This window comes from Heterodontus francisci, chromosome 3 (assembly GCF_036365525.1).
Source record: "Heterodontus francisci isolate sHetFra1 chromosome 3, sHetFra1.hap1, whole genome shotgun sequence".
Classification (NCBI taxonomy): Eukaryota; Metazoa; Chordata; class Chondrichthyes; order Heterodontiformes; family Heterodontidae; genus Heterodontus; species Heterodontus francisci.
This window is the reverse complement of record NC_090373.1, coordinates 196769304-196797281: the sequence shown is the minus strand read 5'-3', so window position 1 is coordinate 196797281 and position 27978 is coordinate 196769304. Positions and strand designations below refer to the sequence as shown.

Below are 27978 nucleotides of genomic sequence, written 5' to 3'. Positions count from 1 at the left end.
AAAGCCTTTGACAAGGTCCCTCATGGCAGACTGGTACAAAAGGTGAAGTCACATGGGATCAGAGGTGAGCTGGCAAGATGGATACAGAACTGGCTCAGTCATAGAAGACAGAGGGTAGCAGTGGAAGGGTGCTTTTCTGAATGGAGGGATGTGACTAGTGGTGTTCCGCAGGGATCAGTGCTGGGACCTTTGCTCTTTGTAGTATGAATAAATGATTTGGAGGAAAATGTAGCTGGTCTGATTAGTAAGTTTGCGGACGACACAAAGGTTGGTGGAGTTGCGGACAGTGATGAGGATTGTCAGAGGATACAGCAGGATATAGATCGGTTGGAGACTTGGGCGGAGAAATGGCAGATGGCGTTTAATCCGGACAAATGTGAGGTAATGCATTTTGGAAGGTCTAATGCAGGTGGGAAGTATACAGCAAATGGCAGAATCCTTAGGAGTATTGACAGGCAGAGAGATCTGGGCGTACAAGTCCACAGGTCACTGAAAGTGGCAACGCAGGTGGATAAGGAAGTCAAGAAGGCATACGGCATGCTTGCCTTCATCGGTCGGGGCGTAGAGTATAAAAATTGGCAAGTCATGTTGCAGCTGTACAGAACTTTAGTTAGGCCACACTTAGAATATTGCGTGCAATTCTGGTCGCCACACTACCAGAAGGACGTGGCGGCTTTGGAGAGGGTACAGAAGAGGTTTTACCAGGATGTTGCCTGGTCTGGAGGGCATTAGCTATGAGGAGAAGTTGGATAAACTCGGATTGTTTTCACTGGAACGACGGAGGTGGAGGGGCGACATGATAGAGGTTTACAAAGTTATAAGCGGCATGGACAGAGTGGATAGTCAGAAGCTTTTTCCCAGGGTGGAAGAGTCAGTTACTAGGGGACATAGGTTTAAGGTGCGAGGGGCAAAGTTTCGAGGGGATGTGCAAGGCAAGTTCTTTACACAGAGGGTGGTGAGTGCCTGGAACTTGCTGCTGGGGGAGGTGGTGGAAGCAGGTACGATAGCGACGTTTAAGAGGCATCTTGACAAATACATGAATAAGATGGGAATAGAGGGATACGGTCCCCGGAAGTACAGGCATCAAGATCGGCGCAGGCTTGGAGGGCTGAATGGCCTGTTCCTGTGCTGTCCTGTTCTTTGTTCTTTGTTCATTTTTCATATGGGACCCTGAGGCATAGAGTACAAAAGCTAAACCTATATAAAACACTAATTCAGTCCCAGATGGAGTATTCTGTCTAGTTTAGGGCACCACACTTTAGGAAGAACGCGAAGGCTTTGGAGGGGACGTAGAAGAGATTTACTCGAATGAGTACAGGGATGAGGGATAACAGTTACATGGACAGACTGGAGAAACTGGAGCCTTAGAACAGAGAAGGCTAAGAGGAGATTTGATAGTTGTTTAAAATCATGAAGAGTTTAAATAGCGTTTATAAAAAAAAGGCTTCCAATGGCTGAAGGGTTGATCACCAATTTAAGGTGATTGGCAAAAGAGGTGACATGAGGAAATACATTTTTATGCAGTGAGTGGTTAGGATTTGGAATGCACTGCCTGGTAGGGTGCGTGGATGCAGATTCAAAAGTAGCCTTCAAAAGGGAATTAGATAAAACACATGGAGAAAACATTACAGGGATGTGGGGAAAGGGTGGGGGAATGTGACTAACTGGATTGTTCTTCGAAAGACTGGGTGAAAACTCAATGGGCTGAATGTCCTCTTTGCTAGATTATTCTATGATTCTATGACGGTCAGACATACGAAGAAATGAATTCGGAGCAGGAGTAGGCCACTCGGCCCCTTGAGCCTGCTCCGCCATTCAGTAAATTCATGGCTGAACTAGATTACTTCACATTCCCGCCTACCCGGAAAACCATTCACCCCTTGCTTATCAAGAATCTATCTACCTCTTTAAAAATATTCAAAGACTCTGCTTCCACCGCCTTTTGAGGAATAGAATTCCAAAGACTCACGACCCTCAGAGAAAAAATTTCTCCTCATCTGTCTTAAATGGGTGGACAAGGTGAGTTCAGTCTCTTGGGCAATGAACGAAGGTGGTGACACTGAGCTGAGACTAGTAATCACAACAGCTTCTATTTATACAGCATCTTTAATGCAATGAAGTATCCTAAGGCACTTCACAGGAGCATTACAAAACAAAATGTGACACTGAGCCACATAAGGAGTTATTAGGTCAGATGATCAATAGCTTGGTCAAAGAGGTAGGTTTTAAGAAGTGTCTTAAATGGGGAGAATGAGACGGAGAGATGTAGGCAGGGAATTCCAGAGCTTAGGGCCTAGACAACTGAAGACACGGCCACTGATGGTGGAGTGATTAAAATCGGAGAATGCCAAGAGGCCAGAACTAGAGTCACCTAGATATCTTGGTAGTTGTGGGGTTGGAGGAGATCGGCAGGGGCAAGGCCACGGAGGGATTTTTTTTTAGCAACTTCAGCGGTCCAGTTACACCAGCCCAACTCCAGGAATTTCTAGCCATAGAAAAGCTCGAGGTCAGGAAAAGTGTGCAACTGGGAAATTTGAAGAATTTGATTTTTTTTTTAAAACAAAGTGACAGCTAGAAACTAGAATATTCTTCTGTCCTAACAGGAGTGAAATTCGGAAACACATTTACACACAAAGGATGGGGAAAAGTTTGGAAAACTCTTTGGACAAAGTCAGCATAGGTTTATGAAAGAGAAATCATGCTTAACAAATCTACTGGAGTTTTTTGAGGATGTAACTAGTAGAATAGATAAGGAAGAACCAGTGGATGTGGTGTATTTGGATTTTCAGAAGGCTTTTGATAAGGTCCCACATCACAGATTAGTGTGCAAAATTAAAGCATGTGGGATTGGGGGTAATATACTAGTATCAATTGAGAATTGGTTGACAAACAGGAAACCGAGTAGGAATAAATGGGTCTTTTTCCAGGTGGCTGGCAGTGACTAGTGGGGTACCGCAGGGATCAGTGCTTGGGCCCCAGCTATTCATAATATATATTACTGATTTGGGTGAGGGAACTAAATGTAATGTTTCCAAGTTTGCAGACGATACAAAGCTGGGGGGGAATGTGAGTTGTGAGGAGGATGCAAAGAGGCTTCAATGTGATTTGGACAAGTTGGGTGAGTGGGCAAATGTATGGCAGATGCAGTATAATGTGGATAAATGTAAGGTTATCCACTTTGGCTGTATAAACAGAAAGGCATATTATTATCTGAATCTGTGCACTGCCTGGGAGGGTGGTAGAGGCGGGTTGCCTCACATCCTTTAAAAAGTACCTGGATGAGCACTTGGCACGTCATAATATTCAAGGCTATGGGCCAAGTGCTGGCAAATGGGATTAGGTAGACAGGTCAGGTGACTTTAATGCATCGGTGCAGACTCAATGGGCCGAAGGGCCTCTTCTGCGCTCTATGATTCTGTGATAGATTGGGAAAGCAGGGGGTACAATGAGACCTGGGCGTCCTTGTACACAACTCGCAGAAAGCAAGCAGTTAGGAAGGTGAATGGTATGTTGGCCGCCTTTGCAAGAGGATTTGAGTACAGGAGCAAGGATGTCTTACTGCAGTTATACAGAGCCTTGGTGAGCCGACATTTGGAGTATTGTGAGAAGTTTTGGTCTCCTTATCTGAGGAAGGATGTTCTTGCCATGGAGGGAGTGCAAAGAAGATTTACTAGGCTGATTCCTCATACGTCAATCCTGCCATCCCAGGAGAGATTGGGTCGACTAGGCCTATAGAGTTTAGAAGGATGAGAGGGGATCTCATAGAAATCTATAAAATTCTAACAGGACTAGATAGGCTCAATGTAGGGAGGATTTTCCCGATGGCTGGGGAGTCCAGAACCAGGGGACAGAGTCTCAGGATACGGATATGCCATTTAGAACCGAGATGAGGAGAAATTTCTTCACTCGGGGTGGTGAACGTGTGGAATTCTCTGCCGCAGAAGGCAGTGGAGGCCAAGTCATTAAATATATTCAAGAAGGAGATCTTTCTTCTTTTGGGCCTCCTTATCTCGAGAGACAATGGATACGCGCCTGGAGGTGGTCAGTGGTTTGTGAAGCAGCGCCTGGAGTGGCTATAAAGGCCAATTCTGGAGTGACAGGCTCTTCCACAGGTGCTGCAGAGAAATTTGTTTGTCGGGGCTGTTGCACAGGAGATAGATATATAAATTTCAAAGGGATCAAGGGATATGGGGAGAAAGCGGGAACAGGGTACTGAATTAGATGAGCAGCCATGATCTTTTTTGAATGGCGGAGCAGGCCCAAAGGGTCGAATGTCCTACTTCTATTTTCTATGTTTCTATGCAAGTGGCAACTGATGCTAGATCAATTGTTAATTTTAAAACTGAGATTTTTGTTATCCAGAGGTATTGAAGGATATGGGGCAAAGGTGGGTATATGGAGTGAGGCCACAGATCAGGCATGATCTCATTGAATGGTGGAGCTAAATGGCCTACTCCTGTTCTATGTTCCATTGTTTGGGCAAATGTCTGACTGTAACATTCACTGGTAGCGATAAATTAATACTTCTACTGTTTGTGTTCTAAATGGAACCCCAGACACTTCTTCTGCCCCAGACAACAGTGTGATAATGGACAGAGGTGAACTCCAGGAGAAAGGCCTGTACCTGCCGTGGATTGTCACAGTGCTGGATGCTGTCATCCTGCTGATCCAGGATAATGTGTGGCCTGTTGCTCAGTCATTCTCAGAGTCTGTAAGTACTTTTGTTCTTTTCCCCAATTCAGCTTCTTTCCTCCCCTTCTTGAGGTGCTGTGGTTTTCTAGGCACCTGCGACCTTTCGATACTTTGATCAAGTGGGCAATTCTTAATTGAGAGGGACCTGGTCGTTTGTGAGGACAGCGTGAAACAGGCTGATATGCTCGAACAGGCTGATGATAAGAGGGTGGATGTGCTGGAAATTTTGAAAGACATGAGGACAGATAAGTCCCCGGGGCCAGACTGGATATACCCAAGGATATTACGGGAAGTGAGGGAAGAGATTGCTGCGCCTTTGGCGATGATCTTTGCGTCCTCACTGTCCACTGGAGTAGTACCAGATGATTGGAGGGTGGCAAATGTTATTCCCTTCTTCAAGAAAGGGAATAGGGATAACCCTGGGAATTACAGACCAGTCAGTCTTACGTCGGTAGTGGACAAATTATTGGAGAGGATTCTGAGAGACAGGATTTATGATTATTTGGAAAAGCATAGTTTGATTAGAGCCAGTCAGCATGGCTTTGTGAGGGGCAGGTCATGCCTCACAAGCCTTATTGAATTCTTTGAAGATGTGACAAAACATGTTGATGAAGGAAGAGCAGTGGATGTGGTGTATATGGATTTTAGCAAGGCGTTTGATAAGGTTCCCCATGGTAGGCTCATTCAGAAAGTAAGGAGGCATGGGATACAGGGAAAGTTGGCAGTCTGGATACAGAATTGGCTGGCCCATAGAAGACAGAGGGTAGTAGTAGATGGAAAGTATTCAGCCTGGAGCTCGGTGACCAGTGGTGTTCTGCAGGGATCTGTTCTGGGACCTCTGCTCTTTGTGATTTTTATAAATGACTTGGATGAGGAAGTGGAAGGCTGGGTTAGCAAGTTTGTCGATGACACGAAGGTTGCTGGAATTGTGGGTAGTGAGGAAGGCTGTTGTAGGTTGCAACGGGACATTGACAGGATGCAGAGCTGGGCTGAGAAGTGGCAGATGGAGTTCAACCTGGAAAAGTGTGGTGATTCATTTTGGAAGGTCGAATTTGAATGCAGAATACAGGCTTAAAGACAGGATTCTTGGTAGTGTGGAGGAACAGAGGGATCTTGGGGTCCATGTCCATAGATCGCTCAAAGTTGCCACCCAAGTTGATAGGGTTGTTAAGAAGGCGTATGGTGTGTTGGCTTTCATTAACAGGGGGATTGAGTTTAAGAGCCGCGAGGTTATGCTGCAGCTCTATAAAGCCCTGGTTCGACCACACTTGGAATATTGTGTTCAGTTCTGTTCGCCTCATTATAGGAAGGATGTGGAAGCTTTAGAGAGGGTGCAGAGGAGATTTACCAGGATGCTGCCTGGACTGGAGGGCATGTCTTACGAAGAAAGGTTGAGGGAGCTAGGGCTTTTCTCATTGGAGCGAAGAAGGATGAGAGGTGATTTGATAGAGGGGTACAAGATGATGAGAGGCATAGATAGAGTGGATAGCCAGAGACTTTTTCCCAGGGTGGAAAGGGCTATCACCAGGGGGCATAGTTTTAAGGTGATTGTAGGAAGGTTTAGGGGAGATGTCAGAGGTAGGTTCTTTACACAGAGAGTGGTGGGTGCGTGGAATGCACTGCCAGCGGTGGTAGTAGAAGCAGAGACATTAGGGACATTTAAGCGACTCTTGGATAGGTACATGGATGAAAGTAGAATGAAGGGTAGGTAGGTAGTTTGATCCTAGAGTAGGTTAAAGGTTCGGCACAACATCGTGGGCCGAAGGGCCTGTACCATGCTGTACTGTTCTATGTTCTATAAATGCTGGAAATACTCAGCAGGTCTGGCAGCATGTGGAGAGAGAAGCAGCGTTAACGTTTCAGGTCAGTAACCCTTCATCAGAACTCTGAAGAAGGGTCACTGACCTGAAATGTTAACTTTGCTTCTGTCTTCACAGATGCTGCCAGACCTGCTTAGTGTTTCCAGCAATTCTTGTTTTTATTTCAGATTTCCAGTATCTGCAGTATTTTGCTTTTATTTTAGGGCAATTATTAATGTTTGTGCGTGTTGACAGGCCATATCTGTGCAGTTGTACATTGCAGGCATGCAGCGGTTCCTTCTGATTTATTTATTTCTTCTCATGTAAGGAAGCACTCATTCTCTCCTCTACATCTTCCCACGATGTGTGACATGGTGACCCGGATCTCTCTGGTGGACAATTGTGGTTGTCATTTTGTGACCAACCACTTGGTGGCTCCACTGTGCTACATCAAATAAAAATAAATGTAAAACAATAATGGAAGAAGAGTTCTCTTGAGCATTGTATGTAGCTTTTTCTTTTAAGGTGAAACTAGTGGGTGCAGTGGGGATAGGCAGTATCTGGTGTGGTATAAATTGAGGAAAGTTGCAGATTCTTTGTTGTTAGTTGATCTCAATGGGCAACAACATTTTTAGATCATGGGCTAGGGTGTTAAAATCAGCCAGAGTTGCCACTCTGGATTTTTTTTTGTTCTTTCGTGGGATGTGAGCGTCGCTGGCAAGGCCAACATTTGTTGCTCATCCCTAATTGACCTTGAGAAAGTGGTGGTGAGCCGTCTTGAACTGTGACACTTGGTATAGCGACACTCATAGTTTTGTTTTTAGATTAGATTAGAGATACAGCACTGAAACAGGCCCTTCGGCCCACCGAGTCTGTGCCGAACATCAACCACCCATTTATACTAATCCTACACTAATCCCATATTCCCAACAAACATCCCCACCTGTCCCTATATTTCCCTACCACCGACCTATACTGGTGACAATTTATAATGGCCAATTTACCTGTCAACCTGCAAGTCTTTTGGCTTGTGGGAGGAAACCGGAGCACCCGGAGAAAACCCACGCAGACACAGGGAGAACTTACAAACTCCACACAGGCAGTACCCAGAATCGAACCCGGGTCCCTGGAGCTGTGAGGCTGCGGTGCTAACCACTGCGCCACCGTGCCGCCCTAGGAAGGGAGGAAGGGAGTTCCAGGATTTTGACCCAGTGACAGTGAAGTAACGGCGATATAGTTCCAAGTCAGTATGGTGTGTGTTTTGGAGGTGGTGGTGTTCTCTTGTGCTCTTGTGTCTTTGTCCTTCTAGGTGGTAGAGGTCACGGGTTTGGAAGGTGCTGTCAAAGGAGGCGTGGTGAGCTGCTGCAGTGCATCTTGTAGCTGGCACACTCTGCAGACACTGTGCACTGATATTGGAGGGAGTGAATGTTTAAGATGGTGGATGGGATGCTGATCAAGTGGACTACTTTGTCCTCAATGATGTTGAGCTGCTTGATTTTTGTTGGAGCTGCACTCATCCAGGCAAATGAAGAGTATTCCATCACATTCCTAACATGTGCCTTGTATATAATGGAGAATCAGGAGGGGAGTTATTTGCTATAGAATTCCCAGCCTCTGACCTGCCTTTGTGGCCACAGAATTTATGTGGCTAGTCCAGTTTAGTTTCTGGTCAATGGTCACCCAGGATGTTGTTAGTGGGGGGGAATTGATGGTAATGCGGTTGAATTTCAAGGGGAGATGGTTAGAATCTCTCTTGCTGGAGATGCTCATTGCCTGGCACTTATGTGGCACAAATATTACTTGCCACTTATCAGCCCAAGCCTGAATGTTGTCCTGGTCTTTCTGCATGTGGGCACAGACTGCTTCAGTATCTGAGGAGTTGTGAATGGTACTGAGCATTGCGCAATCATCAGCGAACATCCCCACTTCTGCTCTTTTGATGGAGGGAAGGTTATTGATGAAGCAGCTCAAGATGGTTGGGCCTAGGACACTACCCTGAGGAACTCCTGCAGTGATGTCTTGGGGCTTAGATGTTTGGCCTCTAACAACCATAACCATCTTCCTTGTGCTAGGTATGACTCCAACCAGTGGGGAGTTTTCCCCCTGATTCCCATTGACTTCAATTTTACTAGGGCTCCTTGCTGCCATACTCGGTCAAATGCTGCCTTTATGTCAAGGGCAGTCACTCACCTCACCATTGAATTCAGCTCTTTTGTCCATATCTGGACCAAGGCTATAATGAGGTCTTGGGTCGAGTGACTCTGGTGGAACCCAGACTGGTCAATGGTGAGCATGTTATTGCTGTGTAAATGCCGCTTGATGGCACTGTTGATGACACCTTCCATCTTTTTACTGATGATTGAGAGTAGACTGATGGGGTGGCAATTGGCCAGATTGGATTTGTCTTGCTTTTTGTGGATTGCTGTCCAGTGACCCTTTTAATATAGTTTGTGGATGTCAGACGAGGTTATGGTTTCAGTTGACTGTGATACCCTCTGGTTGGATAACCCACCCACACTTAATGTCATGTGAAGAATGACGACTTGGAAGAGATGCTGGAGAGTTGAGGGGAGGTGGGGCTGATGCTCATGAAGCCCCAACTCAGTATGTCCCCCTCTGAACTTGAGGCACTCCGTTCTCTTAGGTCTAACCCCGACATTGTTATCAAACCTGCAGACAAGGGTGGTGCTGTTGTTGTATGGCGTACCGACCTCTGCCTTGCAGAGGCTCAGCGCCAACTCTCAGACACTTCTTCCTACCTCCTTCTGGACCATGACCCCACCACCGAACATGAAGCTACTGTCCACAGGACAGTCACTGACCCCATCTCCTCTGGAGATCTTCCCTCTACAGCTTCCAACCTCATAGTCCCGCAACCCCGGACAGCCCGCTTCAACCTCCTTCCCAAAATCCACAAACAGGTCTGTCCCAGCAGACCCATTGTGTCAGCCTGCTCCTGCCCCACTGAACTTATTTCTTCCTATCTTGACTCTATCTTTTCTCCGCTGGTCCAGTCTCTTCCCACCTACATCGGTGACTCTTCTGACGCCCTACGTCATTTTGACAATTTTCAGTTTCCTGGCCCCAACCGCCGCCTCTTCACTATGGACGTCCAATTTCTCGACACCTCCATCCCTCACCAGGATGGTTTGAGGGCTGTCCGCTTCTTCCTTGAACAGAGGCCCAACCAGTCCCCATCCACCACCACCCTCCTCCGCCTGGCTGAACTTGTTCTCACATTGAACAACTTCTCCTTCAACTCACTCACTTCCTTCAAGTAAAAGGTGTTGCTATGGGTACCCACATGGGTCCTAGTTATGCCTGTCTTTTTGTGGGATATGTCGAACATTCCTTGTTCCAGTCCTACTTAGGCCCCCTCCCCCAACTGTTTTTCCGGTACATTGATGACTGTATTGGTGCCTTCTCCTGCTCCCGCCCCGAACTAGAAAACTTTATCAACTTTGCTTCTAATTTCCACCCTTCTCTCACCTTTACATGGTCCATCTCTGACACTTCCCTTCCTCGACTTTTCTATTGCCATCTCTGGGGATAGGCTGTCTACTAATATCCATTATAAGCCCACCGACTCCCACAGCTACCTCGACTACACTTCTTCACACCCTGCCTCCTGTAAGGACTCCATTCCATTCTCCCAGTTTCTCCGTCTCCGACTCATCATCTCTGATGTCTTCCTTTTTCCTCAACCGAGGATTCCCCCCCACTGTGGTTGACCGGGCCCTCAACTGTGTCCGGCCCATTTCCCGCACCTCTACCCTCACCCCTTCCCCTCCCTCCCAGAGCCGTGACAGGGTTCCCCTTGTCCTCACTTTCCACCCCATCAGCCTCCATATCCAAAGGATCATCCTCCGCCATTTCCGCCACCTCCAGTGTGATGCCATTACCAAACGCATCTTCCCCTGTCAGCATTCTGAAGGGATCATTCCCTCCGTGACACCCTGGTCCACTCCTCCATTACCCCCACCACCTCATCCCCTTCCCACGGCATCTTCCCCTGCAATCGCAGGAGGTGTAATACCAGCCCATTTACCTCCTCTCTCCTCACTATCCCAGGCCCTAAACACTCCTTTCAGGTGAAGCAGTGATTTTCTTGTACTACTTTCAATGTAGTATACTGTATTCGCTGCTCACAATGTGGTCTCCTCTACATTGGGGAGACCAAACGCAGACTAGGTGACCGCTTTGCGGAACACTGCCGCTCAGTCCGCAAGCAGGACCCCAAGCTTCCGGTTGCTTGCCATTTCAACACCCCCCCCCCCCCCCCACTGCTCACATCTCTGTTCTGGGATTGCTGCAGTGTTCCAGTGAACATCAACGCAAGCTTGAGGAACAGCATCTCATTTACTGATTGGGCACACTGCAGCCTGCCGGACTGAACATTGAGTTCAATAATTTCAGAGCATGACAGGGTTCCCCCCCCCCCCCCCCATTTTACTTTTTTTAAAAGTTTTTTTCTTTTTTTTATTTTGTTTTGTGTTTATTTTAATTTATTTCATCTTAGTTTGTTCAGTTTGCTTACCTACTGTTTTTTTCATGTTTGTACTTGCAGCTGTTCAATTTCAGTCCGTTAACACCCTTTCTGTACTAATGCTTCGTCTTTCAACACACCATTAACATATCTTTGCTGCATGACCTTCTGGTCGGTTATTCTGTGACCTCGTCTTATCTACACCTTCCCCTTTGTTATCTCTTGCCCCACCCCCACTTTACTTGCTTATAATCTTTTACATTTCTAATATTTGCCAGTTCCGAAGAAGCGTCACTGACCTGAAACGTTAACTCTGCTTCTCTCTCCACAGATGCTGCCAGACCTGCTGAGTATTTCCAGCATTTCTTGTTTTTATTTCTGTATGAGTTGGTGTTTTCAAAAGCGGAGGGAAAAGTGGCAGAGTGGTGTGAAATTTTTTGAAAGGTTGCAAGAGTAATTTTAAAAAAATACTTGAATCACTAGTAAAAACAGAAAATGCTGGAAATATTCAAGTCAGGCAGCATCTGTAGAGAAACGGACAAAAGGTGAGAGGTCAGTTCAGTTTTTTTTCTCCACATTTACTGTGTTTTTAATTTCAAATTTGCAAGCACCTGCTGTGTGCTGCTTTCTGTTTGAATCACTAGGTTGGTTTAAAATATAAGTTTAGAACAGCACACGACTGGGAGACCGTTCACGATTGGCAGATGAGTGAAGTGGATACAGTCGCCAATGCTGCTGCAAATTGTCCTCCAAAGCTGCGCTGCTGAGGGTGGCGCTGTTGGGGGGTGGGGGAAACGGTGGCGGTGGAGCAGGAAGTCGTCATTTGGTGTCCACTGGCTCCCGGCTGCGCGCCGCTTCCGGGTTGGCGCCGGTGTGCGCGCTCCTTGTGTTGACGTGTTTTAGCGACGTTGTTCGGGCGCCGGTTGTGACCGTCCTGGGCCCGGATTGACCGTCAATATGGGGCCGAGGCCCTGACACCGGCCTCCTTTTCTTACCCGAAATCCCGCTCTTGATTTAACTGCCGTCAGCACTGTTGGTGCTTCTCCTCTTCCTCCCCGCCCCCCACTTCCCCTTTTAAATATCGGTTAAAGTTTAACTGTCGTTCACCATGGGGATGGACGAGGAGTCGCCGCCCCGCCAGCCGCAGCCTCCACCGGCCGCACTCGCACCTGGGGCTGGCGCTGCTGCGCTCCTTTATTCGACGCTGGTGGGCCGGATCGGCCAGGTAAGCGTGAGATCCGCAGCGAATATTGTTAATCAGCGTGTTTGGCTGACTCTCCCGAGGCTCTGCCTGCCGGTCCTTGGCCAGTCTTCATCTTGTACCATTTACCCACAGTCAAGGGTATGTGACTGGTAATTGATCTCTTTAGAAAAGCCATTATTTGTGTAAGTTAGTATAGTGGTAATGTTACTGAACCAGTAATCCGGAGGCCTGGACTAATGATCTGGAGACATGAGTTCAAATCCTACCCTGGCAACTGGGGAATTTAAGTTCAGTTAGTTAGATCCGGAACTGTAATGGTGACCATGAAGCTATCAGGTTGTTGTAAAATCCCATCTAATCCCACTAATGTACTTTTAAGGAAGGAAATCTGCTGACCCACAGTAACATGATTGACTTTTAATTGTCTTGAAATAGCCTACCAAGCCTCTAAGTTGTATCGAACCACAAGGACTGCAGCAGTTCTAGAAGGTGGCTCACCACCACCTTTTCAAGGGTAGTTAGGAATGAGCAACAAATGCTGGCCTTGCCAGTGACATCTTTATAAATATAATGTTGATATAACCAAGTTGTGTGTGTAAATGTAGCCTAGGTAACTTTATACATGTAATGTTAATTTAGACCCATTCATGTGTGTGAGAAAATAGCATTGGTAACACTTCTGTAAATTCATCTGAAGACTAGTTTATAAATGCGGTGCACTACATTGACTCCTGGACTGGTATCTTAAGAATTTTAAAACACTCATCCTTGCTTTCAGATCCCACCATGGCCTCACTTCCCTATCTCTAACTCCCTACAACCGTCCGAGAGCTCTGTGTTCCTCTAACTCTGGTCTGTTGTGCATCCCCTACATTCTTCTTCCCACCATTGGTGACTGCCATTAAAGAGCCTCTTTAAAGCCTACTCTTTGACCAAGCATTTGATCACCTGTCCTAATGTCTCCTCCTTTGGCTTGGTGTCAGAGTTTTTAATAATTACATTCCTGTGCGGTGTTTTAAAGGTGCTATAAAGATGCAAGTTATGTTAAAGTAACCAAGTATTTGAGCACTGATTTTAACATTTACCATATAAATGTGCGACAGTAATGTTACGTTAATAACCATGCATGTGTGAATGTAATTTGGAAAATCATTTTTGATATATTTGTTCTTGGGTTATAGGTGAAGCTGGTAAAATCACATTGATTGCCAATGCCTAGTTACCCAGTGCAGATGGTGGTGGTGGGTGTTGAGTTGCAATTGTGTAACTGAGTAGCTTACTTGGTGACTTCAGAGGGTGTCAAATGTCAGCTATGTAGTGTGCTAGAATGATGTGTAGTCCAGACTGGGTAGGATGGGCAGGTTCCTGACCCAGAAAGAGTGATCCAGATTGCTTTCTTGATCTGACAGCTTTTATAAATGTGAGAGTCATGTTAATATCGCCATGTCTGTATGTGGTATATTGGTCAATTTTATAATTGTGGATCTCGTGTCTTGTATTTATGTACTAGTCAATCTCTTGTGGCATTGTATGCAGTGTTACAAGAGTGATTCTATTTCTTGTAAAATGTTTTTAAGGACTTACAATTGAATTATTCATCTGGAAACTTGAAGAGATGCTGAACTTTGTTTTTAAAAAAAAAGTCACCAAAAGGTTCCTGGACTTAGCTTGTAAAAAAGACCTTACTGAAAGGCACCTGTTTTTGGATAAAATACCAGTGAGGAGCTTGTTGTTTTGACTTGGGGAAATGTTTACAAAGAAATGACAGGTCAAGATTTATAGAGGTCAGGAGTCTTGACTTCTGGAATGTTTTTGGTTTCACTTCGAATTGTTACAAAAGACAGTTGGTTTTTGCCTGCCAAGAAAACCTACCTCATCTCTTTCTCTGTCTTGGAAAGAAACCCTGCATATGTGGTTTGCCAGTCTCCTCTTTCCTCCTGTATTTGAAGAAACCCTGCATTTCGAATGTGTCGGAACTGAAACCCCTGTTGCAGCATTTCTGCTGTAAAGCCTATTTGAAACCTCTGTTGATGCATTTCTGGGAAAGCCTACCCAAACTGATCTTCAACATCACCTGGAAAGAACTGTTCTAGGAAGAGAGACATGTTCCTGTGAAAATGAGGGATAGAAATGGCAAGATTAGGGAACCATGGATGACAGGTGAAATTGTGAGACTAGCTAAGAGGAAAAAGGAAGCACACATAAGGTCTAGGCGGCTGATGAAAGACGAAGCTTTGAAAGAATATCGGGAATGTAGGACCAATCTGAAACGAGGAATTAAGAGGGCTAAAAGGGGTCATGAAATATCTTTAGCAAACAGGGTTAAGGAAAATCCCAAAGCCTTTTATTCATATATAAGGAGAAAGAGGGTATCTAGAGAAAGGATTGGCCCACTAAAGGACAAAGGAGGAATGTTATGCTTGGACTCAGAGAAAATGGGTGAGATTCTAAACGAGTACTTTGCATCGGTATTCACCGAGGAGAGGGACATGACGGATGTTGAGGTTAGGAACAGATGTTTGATTACTCTAGGTCAAGTCGGCATAAGGAGGGAGGAAGTGTTGGGTATTCTAAAGGGCATTAAGGTGGACAAGTCCCCAGGTCCGGATGGGATCTATCCCAGGTTACTGAGGGAAGCGAGAGAGGAAATAGCTGGGGCCTTAACAGATATCTTTGCAGCATCCTTAAACACAGGTGAGGTCCCGGAGGACTGGAGAATTGCTAATGTTGTCCGCTTGTTTAAGAAGGGTAGCAGGGATAATCCAGGTAATTATAGACCGGTGAGCCTGACGTCAGTGGTAGGGAAGCTGCTGGAGAAGATACTGAGGGATAGGATCTATTCCCATTTGGAAGAAAATGGGCTCATCAGTGATAGGCAACATGGTTTTGTGCAGGGAAGGTCATGTCTTACCAACTTAATAGAATTCTTTGAGGAAGTGACAAAGTTGATTGATGAGGGAAGGGCTGTCGATGTCATATACATGGACTTCAGTAAGGCGTTTGATAAGGTTCCCCATGGCAGGCTGATGGAGAAAGTGAAGGCGCTTGGGGTCCAAGGTGTACTAGCTAGATGGATAAAGAACTGGCTGGGCAACAGGAGACAGAGAGTAGCAGTAGAAGGGAGTTTCTCAAAATGGAGACGTGTGACCAGTGGTGTTCCACAGGGATCCGTGCTGGGACCACTGTTGTTTGTGATATACATTAATGATTTGGAGGAAAGTATAGGTGGACTGATTAGCAAATTTGCAGACGACACTAAGATTGGTGGAGTAGCAGATAGTGAAGGGGACTGTCAGAGAATACAGCAGAATATAGATAGATTGGAGAGTTGGGCAGAGAAATGGCAGATGGAGTTCAATCAGGGCAAATGCGAGGTGATGCATTTTGGAAGATCCAATTCAAGAGTGAACTATACAGTAAATGGGAAAGTCCTGGGGAAAATTGATGTCCAGAGAGATTTGGGTGTTCAGGTCCACTGTTCCCTGAAGGTGGCAACGCAGGTAAATAGAGTGGTCAAGAAGGCATACGGCATGCTTTCCTTCATCGGACGGGGCATTGAGTACAAGAGTTGGCAGGTCATGTTACAGTTGTATAGGACTTTGGTTCGGCCACATTTGGAATACTGCGTACAGTTCTGGTCGCCACATTATCAAAAGGATGTGGATGCTTTGGAGAGGGTGCAGAGGAGGTTCACCAGGATGTTGCCTGGTATGGAGGGCGCTAGCTATGAAGAGAGGTTGAGTAGATTAGGATTATTTTCATTAGAAAGACGGAGGTTGAGGGGGGACCTGATTGAGGTGTACAAAATCATGAGAGGTATAGACAGGGTGGATAGCAAGAAGCTTTTTCCCAGAGTGGGGGTTTCAATTACTAGAGGACACGAGTTCAAAGTGAAAGGGGAAAAGTTTAGGGGGGATATGCGTGGAAAGTTCTTTACGCAGAGGGTGGTGGGCACCTGGAACGCATTACCAGCGGAGGTGGTAGATGCGGGCACGATGGAGTCTTTTAAGATGTATCTAGACAGATACATGAATGGGCAGGAAGAAAAGAGATACAGAAGCTTAGAAAATAGGCGACATGTTTAGAGAGAGGCTCTGGATCGGCGCAGGCTTGGAGGGCCGAAGGGCCTGTTCCTGTGCTGTAATTATCTTTGTTCTTTGTTCTTTGTTCTATCCCAGTGACAGCCGTCTATATGCATTTGGGATGCCAAAACAAAGGACATCTTTCCATATCTTCTCTTTCCTCTTCAAGAATTAGAAAGTATTTGACCCAAGTCTCTTTTGTTTTTTTTATAATAGTGCTCTAAAACACAAATCTCTATATTTCCGGTTAACTAGTATATATTTGTTTGTGAGGGGCTAAGGTAAAACGGGAACTTTAATATTTCAATCTGTGTTTATGCTTTACTTCATTACTGGTTAAGACTTGTTTCATAATATTTGTTGTTTATTAAAGAAACCTGTATGATGTGTTTTATTGTGGGATAAAAATAGAGTCTATGATTGACCATATCGGTAAGTGGGAAAATAATTAAATAAATGTTGTGATCTGTGGAAAAGTGGAACTAGAATAAACAGTGCACTCCTCCTGCCTCGGTCGTAACAGCAGGGAGACGAGGGCATGTATGGTCTTCAGGTGAAGTAGGCTTAGATGATGAGAAATCTTTGGGCCTGTGTGCTTAGGCATAATTCAATTCCTGTTATCATTTAAAATGCTATTCTGTCTCTTTTTATACTTCCATTATAAATTTCTTTGTCCTTATTTATGATGGAAAATACCTGTGTAAACTGGGCATGCTTCACAAATATGAATGTGTAGTGGTTATGTTGCTGGTCCAGTAATCTAGCACCTTGCATCCCAACCTGAATACACCAGTTTTTGAAAGAAATCCTGTTCAGAAATCTATTCTAAGTTAAATCTTGCTAACTTGATCACTTCCAGAGGTTGAACAGTACTTTTAAATATTGTATAAATGATGCCAAACATTGTGGTTAAACAAATAATATAAATTTAAACCACTGCCTTAGCTGATTCCTAGCCTGTCATCGTTCCACTGACCTGTTGGTTGTTGGTCATTTTCAGCTCTATTATAAATGCTGCCACATTGAGATTTGTTCTTTCCAGTAAAAGTTGAGAAACAAAAGAGTTTTTAATCAAACTATTTATCTTGTCTGAAAGCAAAATACTGGAAATATTCAGATCAGGTAGCATCTGCGGAGAGAAAAGCAGAGTTAATGTTTCAGGTGGATGTCCTTTCATACCTTTTCTCATCCCTTGCTTGACTGCCAAGATCAGCTCTATTGTGCTGATTGAGGTAGTACAATTAAAAAAAAAAAGTTTTCTACTTTATCCAGGTGATAGTCACTGAGCTGCACGGACAAGGTGACCTTTGTCAAAAAGGTAGATTTTAAGGAGCGTCATAAAAGAGATGGAAAAGTTTAGGGAGGGAATTCCACAGTTTAAGGCCTTGGTAGTTTAGAGATACAGCACTGAAACAGGCCCTTCGGCCCACCGAGTCTGTGCCGACCATCAACCACCCATTTTATACTAATCCTACACTAATCCCCATATTCCTACCACATCCCCACCTGTCCCTATATTTCCCTACCACCTACCTATACTAGGGGCAATTTATAATGGCCAATTTACCTACCAACCTGCAAGTCTTTTGGCTTGTGGGAGGAAGCCGGAGCACCCGGAGAAAACCCACGCAGACACAGGGAGAACTTGCAAACTCCACACAGGCAGTACCCAGAATTGAACCCGGGTTGCTGGAGCTGTGAGGCTGCGGTGCTAACCACTGTGCCGCCCATTGAAAGCATAGCTGCCGTTGGTAGAGCAATTAAAATCAGGGATGCTCAAGAGGGCAGAATTGGAGGAGTGCAAATCTCACGGTTAATAGGCCTGGAGAAGGTTACAGAAATGGGGAGGGGTGAGACTGTGGAGGGATTTGAAAATGAGGATGAGAATTTTAAAATTGACGTTGCTTACCAGACACCAGTGATAGATACAAGTGTAGATTTGTATCTGTTTATGCCTGTATACATTACATATGGCTGTGTATACACAGGAAATATGTGCATCACATTTATATGCAGCTATATGTAGACAATACATTCATAATTAATTTGCATTATGTTTGTTTATTATATCTCACCAGTTCATGCATATCTGTGTTATAGATTATAACAATGCTAATTTGTTTTCCCATTAGAATGGTTTGGTAGGTGGTGTCTCATGATCAGCCACCGTGCAGTAGGACATGGTAACAACTTGTATGTGGGTGAATTGCATAATGTGTACAGATTAGTGTTAATTTAGAAGACATCAGAACCCACAACAAGGCCCCTGTTCATTTTTCCCCTCCACAACATCGTAAATTGTGTGACTTGGTCTTGATTTGAATACCTAATGTTTGAGATAAGGTGAGGAAATAAACTGAATTTTTAGGAAGCAGTTGGGGTGAAGTGGAATGGGACTTTGTAGCTGAGTTTCAGTCTTGAAGCTAATGCAGCAAATGTGGCTTCGACATTCAAAACTAGAGGGGTGAATCTTCAATTTATAGGCCTTACTTCCACTTTTGGGAAAGTGTTTGAAAGTATTCCGGGTAAATCCACTGTGGATTGTTCCTCATCAGAGTTTGCAAAAGTACTCATTTAAACAGTAACTCTTAAATTAATAGGGAGTTGGTTACTGGAAGTCGAGACGGTTTAGATGTGATCATAAATTGCAACGGTGGAGCTCAAATGGTTTCAAAATCTCTTCTGAGTCTGGTGATTAGATTTTCAGCTTTTAGTTGCTTTCCACCATCTAGTTTTGCAAAGATTGAAGGAGTGTGCAGTAATGAGAGGAGGTGGAAAGTTTTCCAAGTAGCTTCTTAGAATCTTTCTGGCACGTTAGTTTCCATGTAGTTCACTGCGAGAAAAGCGCTCTGCTAAATTGTGTGTTGTCTTTAGGGTTCATATTGGCTCTCTGGTACACCTGTACTGTGTGAAATGGAAAGTTTTATATCTGTTTTTCACAGAATAAATCAGGCCAACTTAGATAAGTCTGGAAGCATGTTGTTTAAAGCTGACAATAGCGACCCATACATGGGGGACATGGAGGCAAGTGAGAAAATAAGTATGTTTTAGAATAGACTGTCATAGATGTGTTGTAGAATCTGGTGGTGTGAGCCATCGCATGATATAGAGGCACCCAGAGTTCTAAGATTGAATGTTCTATATTATGAAACAGTAATGTGGTCCAAGTATTCTGTTCAGCTTTTATAAATAGACTGAGCTGGTTTACGAATGTTCCCCCAACCGGTTGGTCTGGGTCCCAAGTTTGTAACCTACTCCAAGGTAGCCATTATTCTATGTTTAGTTGAGCCAACCTTAAGATTGGTTGACTTGTTAGTAAGCCAGTTGGCAGGAGAATGGTACAGAACTTGGTACACTCTTTGGATCTGCTTATTCAGATCCTGTTCCTGTTAATTACAAACAATCTGCTTTTGGTTTGCTCTATGTGATCTAAACAATGGCTGCATTAAATAAACTATATATACGCATAATGTGTGTGTGGGTGCTGAACTAGCATTTAGCTGGACTCCGAGTTCTCTCTTTATCTGTTGCTTGATAGTACAACAGACAATGTGTACAACAGCAGGGCCAGTCCTGTCTGGAGTCAACAATCCTACTCAATACACAATCCTAGTAGGTTTTTATGTGGGATTGCTACATTGCACTTGATTAATTCCTGGGAAACCGATGCCTCTTGTTTCAGGTCAGTATTCACAGGATCCGTCCGGTTGGTGCTAATTCGATTTTAGTAAAGCATAATGGTAGTTGTGTGAAATGTGAACACCATGCCCACATCCTGTCTTGCAATCTCAGTGATGCTTGATCATTTTTAATATGAAATTCTGTGATTTCCAGGATCCTTCCTGTTATGGGGGTTCATTCTGTGATTCTATCCATTTACCTGTGAAAAATGCTTTGATCCTAGAGTTTGCTCCAGAACTGGAGAACGGTATTTGGAGTTTGGTGAAGAACCAGTTGTTGTAGCTCTGTCAGTGGAGAGTCATACAGCACAAAGAGCCTTTTCTGGCACTTTGGAAGAGTTATCCAATTAGTCCTGCTCTCCTGCTCTTGTTGTTTGCCTGACGCTTTTTTCTTTTTTTCCTTTTCAAATAAATGACCAATTCCTTTTTGCACAGGAAGCATGTTGGGACCACATTGAAGGCTTAAGTCTGTTTCCCCCCCCCCCCCCAGCCAAATTCTATTGTTATGGTCAGACAATTTGAGAAGTGTGGCTATGGGAAGTTATTAAAGTGCTGTGCAGAGTCCAGTTTCTTTTTGTCAGGGTCGCATTACTGACTCTGTGTGTAGCATTTTAGGAGTTTCAGTTCTCTTTGCTGAAGTTGCAATCCCTGCTTGGATTTTGCACAAGATCTTCATTACTGCCTTGTTTGCTTGAAACACTAATATTTGGGTGTCTCAGTTGTGTGTCTTAGTGAATTTATCATGAAGGCATCCTTTCCTGTACATCTGCCACAGGTCTGATGTGGGAGTTGCAAGTGTTCACAGGGCAGCCTTCCATGTATGCACGATTCTGACTGCTTTATTCCCAGCATAGTACCTGGCTATTTGAGAGGGACACCATGGCTTATCTAATGTAATTTTAAATATTTTGGACTTGATGGGCCGAATAGCCGCCTCCTTGCTGTAACGACTTTACTTTTGTATATGACTTGAGAATTATAAGGTTAAGAAGTTTGCCCTGTAGACTGAAAAAATTCTGTTGAACATGAAATGAGTTAGTGACTGCATTATCAGTAATCAAATGCTATACTGTGACTTGATTCTAGTTATACGAGTGAACTTCATTTATGCCTGTCTCTTTCTAGTGATCTCCCAAATTGACCCAGGTCATCTACTTATGATTCATGATTTTGTCAACATTTTTTTCAAGTTATACCAAGTTTGATTCCCACAATCTGAATTTGCGAGTACCTTGCAGGAAATTCATCTGTTAGCAACCCCTCTTTCCTTTCTTTTATTAGCTGGTTGAAAGTTTGAAAAGAATTTAGCTGAAGTGGAATGGTTGCTAATTCTCACTATTTGTGTCAGTGCAGCTAGTTTCACTTAATTTAGTTGCACCCTTCAGCACCAGTCGGAATTTCCATTCCAAAATGGCAACCTTCTTGTGAGATTGAGTCAATTCTTTCTTTTTAAAAAAATACGATAAATCAATTTTTAAACAAGATTTTAAGTGTAATGTCCTATTATTCGGTTTCTAAATAGCTTTGACTCTTGAGATTGGGCAGAAGTGAATCGTGCATTAACCACTTCCTGTGTTCACTGAATTGCAAGGGTACATATTTGCAAGTACCGTGAATCTATGCCAGTGTTCCACTGAGGCATTTGCCCATAGGCGAGTTGGCATTCCATTAACTGCGCTGTAAAAAGGATCTAAGTTATCAGCCTGTTGAAAACCTCAGGATGCCTTGGCGCACTAATTGCGTGTAGATATCACTGGTGTATATTCGGTTTAAAAAAAAGTCCATTTCACTCACCAACCAGTATTTTGTTCTGAAAATTGGTGAGTATAGTGGTTCCTCTGCATGTGCAGTCAGTCTAGTCCCTGGCACAGTTGCTGGCTCAGCTGTATTGAGGGTTGGGGGAAGATAGGAAAAGCAATAAAAGGGAATTCAGAAGTTGTCTTTAGGCATAGAAATAGTAAAAAGATGGTAAAAGGATAATTGGGGCTGATTAGGGACTTAAAAGGGGATTTGCGCATGGAGGCAGGGAACTTGGCTGAGGTACTAAATGAGTACTTTGCATCTCTCTTTACTAAGGAAGAAGATGCCGCCCAAGTCATGGTGAAAGAAGAGGTTGTTGAGACACTGGGTGGGCTAAAAAATGATAACGTGAAAGTATTAGATCGACTGGCTGTAGTTAAAAGTTGATAAGTCACCCAGGGGTGGAGGGGTGGAAATTGCAGAGGCACTGGCCTTAATCATCCAATCCTCTTTAGATACAGGGGTGGTGCTGGAGGACTGGAGAATTGCAAATATTTACACCCTTGTTCAAAAAAGGATGCAAGGACTTGCCCATCAACTACAGGCCAGTCAGTTTAACCTCGGTGGTTAAAGCCTTTAGAAACAATAATTTGGGGCAAAATTAATAGTCATTTGGACAAATTTGGATTAATTAAGGAAAGCCAGCATGGATTTGTTAAGGGCAAATTAACTAACTTGCAAGAGTTTTTTGATGAGGTAACAGAGAAGGTTAATGAGGGTAACGTGGTTGTGTACCTGGGCTTCCAAAAGGCATTTGATTAAGTGCCAATTCATGGGTTTGTCAGCAAAGTTAGAGCCCATGGAATAAGGGACAGTAGCAGCATGGATATGAAATTGGCTGCGTGACAGGAAAAAGTGGTGTTCCCCAGGGGTCAGTGTTGGGACCCCTGCTGCGCTTGCTACATATTAATGACATTCACTCCCTCCACCACTGACGCATAGCGGCAGCAGTGTGTACCATCTACAAGATGCACTGCAGCAACGCACGTTAAACGTTACCTTTCAAACCCACAACCTCTCCCACCTAGAAGGACAAGGACAGCATATGCGTGGGTACATCACCACCTGCAAGCTCCCCTCCAAGCCATGCACCATCCTGACTTGGAACTATATCGTCGTTCCTTCACTGTCGCTGTGTCAAAATCCTGGAACTGCCTTCCGAACAGCACTATGTGTGTACCTACCTCACGTGGACTGCAGCAGTTCAAGAAGTCACCAACTTCTCAAGGGCAATTAGGGATGGGCAATAAATGCTGGCATAGCCAGCGATGCCCACATCCCATGAATGAATAAAAAAAACTGTGAGGGAGTAGTGATAAACTTCGAGGACATATACATACTGGAATAGGCAGACAAGTGGCAGATGAAATTTAATGCAGAAGAATGTGAAGTGATTAATTTTGGTAGGAAGAATGAGGAGAGGCAACATAAAATGAAGGGTACAATTCTAAAAGGGGTGAAGGAGCAGAGGGACCTGGGGGTTTATGTGCACAAATGGTTGAAGATTGCAGGACAGGTTGAGAAAGTGGTTAATAAAGCATATGGGATCCTGGGCTTTATAAATAGGGGCAGAGAGTACAAAAACAAGGAAGTTATGATAAGCCTGTATAAAACACTGGAGTATTGTCCAGTTCTGGGGACCACACTTCAGGAAGGATGTGAAGGCATTAGAGAGGGTGCAGACAAGATTCAGGAGAATGGTTCCAGGGTGAGGAACTTCAGTTACTTGGATAGGTTGGAGAAGCTGGGTCTGTCCCCCTTGGAGAAGAGAAGATTAAGAGGAGATTTGATAGAGGTGTTCAAAATCATGAGGGATCTGGACAGAGTATATAGGGAGAAACTGTTTCCATTGACAGAAGGTCCAGACCTGGCCGATACTGATTTAAGATGATTGACAAAAGAATCAATGGTGACATTTAAAAAACTTACTTACACAGGATCCGGAATGCACTTCCCATGAGTGGTGAAGGCAGTTACAATCAAGGCCTTCAAAAGAATTGGACAATAATCTGAAGAGAAAAAAATTTGCAGGGTTTTTGGAAAAAAGTGGGGGAGTGGACCTAGCTGAGTTGCTCTTGTGGAGTGCTGATTTGGGTACGACTGGCTGAATGGCCTCCTTCTGTGCAGTAACCATTCTGTGATTCTATCCTCTGATTATATGTTTACAAGTGTTTGTAAAATATTGAGAAAAGCATTATTTCAGCATGGTTTCCCAACTGTTAGCTCCTTTGGTCCGTACTGTACTGTCTGCACTTGGTGGTTGAATGTGAACTCCCCATTTCACAATGCTGGATAAAACTATGATAAACATAGTAATTTATGGCACAGATGGAGGCCATTCAGCCCATGGAGTCCATGACGTCTCTCCACAGAACTATCTAGTCAGTCCCGATCCTCGTAGCCCAGCAAGTTTATTTCCTTCAAGTGATCATCCAATTTCCTTTTGAAGACATTGACTCTGTTTTCACCATCCTCGTGGGCAGCAAGCACCAAGTCATTACCTCGCTGAGTAAATAATTTCTTGCTCATATTCTCCATGCATCTGTTGCCCAAAACCTTCAATGTGTCCCCTGGTCCTTGTGCCATTAGTTAATGGGAGCAGTTTTTCCTTGTCTTACTTAGCTGAGTCTGGCATAATCTTGTACACCTCTGTTAAGTCTCCTTTGTTCTCAGGAGAACCCCAGCATTTCCAACCTAACCTTGTAACAAAAATCCCCCATCCCTGGAACCATTTTGGTAAATCTCCTCTGCTCCCTCTCAAGGACCCTCACATTCTTCCTGAAGTGTGGTGACTAGAACTAGACGCAGTACTCCAGTTGGGGACTAACCAGAGCTTTATAAAGATTCAGACTAGCTTCCCTGCTTTTGTATTCGATGCCACTATTTATGAAACTCAAGATCCCATATGCTTTACTAATGACTCTCTCAATATGTCCTGTCACCTTCAAAGATCGAAGCACATGTGCCCCAGGTTCCTCTGTTCCTGCACACCCTTTAGAACTGTGCCATTGAGTCTGTTATGGCTTTCTGTATTCCTTCTGCCAAAATCCATCACCTCACACTTACCAGTATTAAATATCATCTGCCACCTGTGTGCCCATTCTGCTAGCCTATCCATGCCCTGTTGCAGGTGGTTCATATCATCTTCACTATTTACCACACCTCCAAATTTGATATCATCGGCAAATTTTGAGATTCTACTTTATTGAAAATCCAAGTCATTTTTTAATATGTATATAAATCAAAAAGGCAGTGGTCCCAGCAGTGACCCTTTGGGAACACCACTGTCTCCCATCCACCAGTCTGAAAAACAAGCATTTACTACGACTCGCTGTTTTCTGTCCTTAAGCCAATCTAGTTGGACACTATTCCTCCTATCCCATGAATCTCAATTTTGTTAACCAGCCTTTTATGTGGTACCTCATCAAATGCTTTTTTAAAATCCATATGAACATCCACCGCATTCCCTTCATCAACCTTCTCTGTTCGTCGAAAAATTCAATTAGATTAGTCAAGCATGATCTGCCTTTTACTAATCTGTGCTCGCTATCCTTAATTAACTCACACCTCTCCAAGTGTATGTTGACCTTTTCGCTGATTACTGTTTCTAAAACCTTACCCACCACTGAAACTAACTGGCCTGTAGTTGCTCGGACTGTCCTTACACCCTTTCTTGAATAAGGGTGTCACATTTGCCACTCTCCAATCCTCTGGCGCCTTCGCCGTATCCAGGGAAGATTGGAAGATTATGGCAAACCCTTCCGCTATTTCCATCCCCATTTGCTTTAGCAACCTGGGATGCAAATCATTCCGACCAGGTGACCTATCTACCCTAAGCAGAGCTGGCCTTTTTAGTACCTCTCCCCTCTCACTTTTTACCCTATCCATTGCCTCTACTCTCTACTTTTACCGATATTTTGTCAGATTCCACTTTTTTTATTTGTTCATGGGATGTGGGCGTCGCTGGCTAGGCCAGCATTTATTGCCCATCCCTAATTGCCCTTGAGAAGGTGGTGGTGAGCTGCTGCCTTGAACTGCTGCATTCCTTGGGTGGGGGGGGGGGGGTAGACCAACAGGTAGACCAACAGTGCTGTTAAGGAGTTCCAGGATTTTGACCCGGCAACAGTGAGGGAACGGCGATATATTTCCAAGTCAGGATGGTATGTGGCTTGAATGGGAACTTGCAGGTGGTGGCGTTCCCATGCATCTGCTGCCTTTGTCCTTCTAGGTGGTAGAGGTCACGGGTTTGGAAGATACTGTCGAAGGAGCCTTGGTGAGTTGCTGCATTGCATCTTGTAGATGGTACACACTGCTGCCACTGTGTATCGGTGGTGAAGGGAGCAAATGTTGAAGGTGATGGATGGAGTGCCAGTCAAGCGGGCTGCTTTATCCTGGCTGGTGTCGAGCTTCTTGAGTGTTTGGAGCTGCACCCATCCCGGCAAGTGGAGAGTATTCCATCACATACTTGACTTGTGCCTTGTAGATGGTGGACAGGCATTGGGGAGTCAGGAGGCGAGTTACTCGCTGCAGAAGTCCCAGCTTCTGACCTCTTGTAGCCACAGTATTTATGTGGCTGGTCCAGTTCAGTTTCTGGTCAATGGTAACCCCCAGGATGTTGATAGTGGGGGAATTCAGTGATGGTTGAACATGAAGGGCAGATGGCTCGGTGTTCTCTTGTTTGAGATGGTCATTGCCTGGCACGTGTGTGATGCGAATGTTACTTGCCACTTATCAGCCCAAGCCTGGATGTTGTCACGGTCTTGTTGCATCTGGGCACCGATTGCTTCAGTACCTGAGGAGTTGCGAATGGTGCTGAACATTGTGCAATCATTAGCGAACATCCCCACTTCTGACCTTATGATGGAGGGAAGGTCATTGATGAAGCAACTGAAGATGGTTGGGCCTAGGACATTACCCTGAGGAACTCCTTAGTGAACAGCGATACAAAGTAGTCCTTAAGTATATTAGCCTTGCCCTGCTCTCAACACGTTATCCCCATTGTCCCTCATAGGCCCCACTCCATCATTTAATGTTGAAAATCACTGTAAGGTACTTTATAGCTGGGTGAAGAAAGAAACTGGAAAAATGACACTCGTCCTTTTTTTAAAGTTCAAGTAATTAGTAATCCCTTTTTAAAAAATGTTCTTTTCCTCATTCCCAGCTTGTATCCTGCTTGCCTGAAGAAATGAGACCAGGTCCTGATTTTCGTGGGGTCCCCTGGGAGCCCGTCTTGATAACTGCTGTTTTGGGAATCATTACTTTTGTTGTCTTTTTATGGAGAACCTGCCTTTCAGTAAGTAAAATTGCTTCACTTTTCCATTAATGCAAATTGCATTTTTCATCAATTGGCTTAATACCAAAGAAGGGTTATCTGGTGCTGACTGCTGAGCGGTAAAATGTGTGTTTATTTTTTGGATCGTAGGTGATACATTTTGCTGCAAGGTTTTAAGCCCCATGTAGTGGTTTGTGGGAATGTGGTTGGAGCAGTGGTGGCTGTTAGTGGTCGTGAGTAGGAATACGACAGCCAATTGCAGCAAGCTCTGCCTGTAGTGCAGTCTCCAGATCTTGCGTGGCTGCAAGTGCAAGGTTCAGGTACCTTGTTACAGCCCTGGTTTATTTGTGTTGATTCAGAGGGGCTTGCAATTACTAATTGCATTTCAATTTGTTTTTCAGGTGAAGAGCAAAAGATATCAAAGTAAGTTTGCAACCTAATACACAGGCTATGTCTTAATGTGGCTTTTTCTAATGTTATGGAGTCATTTATGGTACAAAAGGAGGCCATTTAGTCCATTGAGTCCATGTTGGCGCTCTGCGGAGCAATCCAATCAGTCCCACTCCCCCTCTCAGTTCCTGTAGCCCTGCAAGTTTATTTCCTTCAAGTGTCCATCTAATTTCCTTTTGAAATCATTGATTGTTTCTGCTTCTACCACCCTTGTGGGCAGAGTTCCAGATCATTGCGACTTGCCTGCGGAGGGATAAAAGCCCTTCCTCACATCCCCCCTGCATCTCTTGCCAAAAGCTTACAATCTGTGTCCCCTATTCCTTGTGCCATTAATTAATGGGAAAAGTTTTCCTTGTTTAACTTATCTAAGCCTGTCATAATCTTGTACACCTCTTAAAACTCCCCCCCGTCTCCTTTGCTCCAAGGACGCCTTGCAAATTTTTTCCAAAAAAGTATAGCTTGATGCCTTCCCTGTCCATGATAATGGTAGTCTGCCCCTGAGTTATTCACAGA

At 44.4% G+C, this 27978-nt stretch overlaps 1 protein-coding gene across 1 annotated transcript in view; it reads left to right on the top strand.

Annotated features, from left to right (window-relative positions):
• Positions 1–27978, top strand: part of mia3 (MIA SH3 domain ER export factor 3) — a 204501-nt gene that overhangs the window by 65008 nt on the left and 111515 nt on the right. The window contains exons 5-7 of the mRNA XM_068028070.1: positions 4557–4711; positions 26905–27036; positions 27417–27438. Of these exons, the coding sequence (XP_067884171.1) occupies positions 4557–4711; positions 26905–27036; positions 27417–27438 (309 nt within the window). The remainder of the gene's footprint in view (positions 1–4556; positions 4712–26904; positions 27037–27416; positions 27439–27978) is intronic.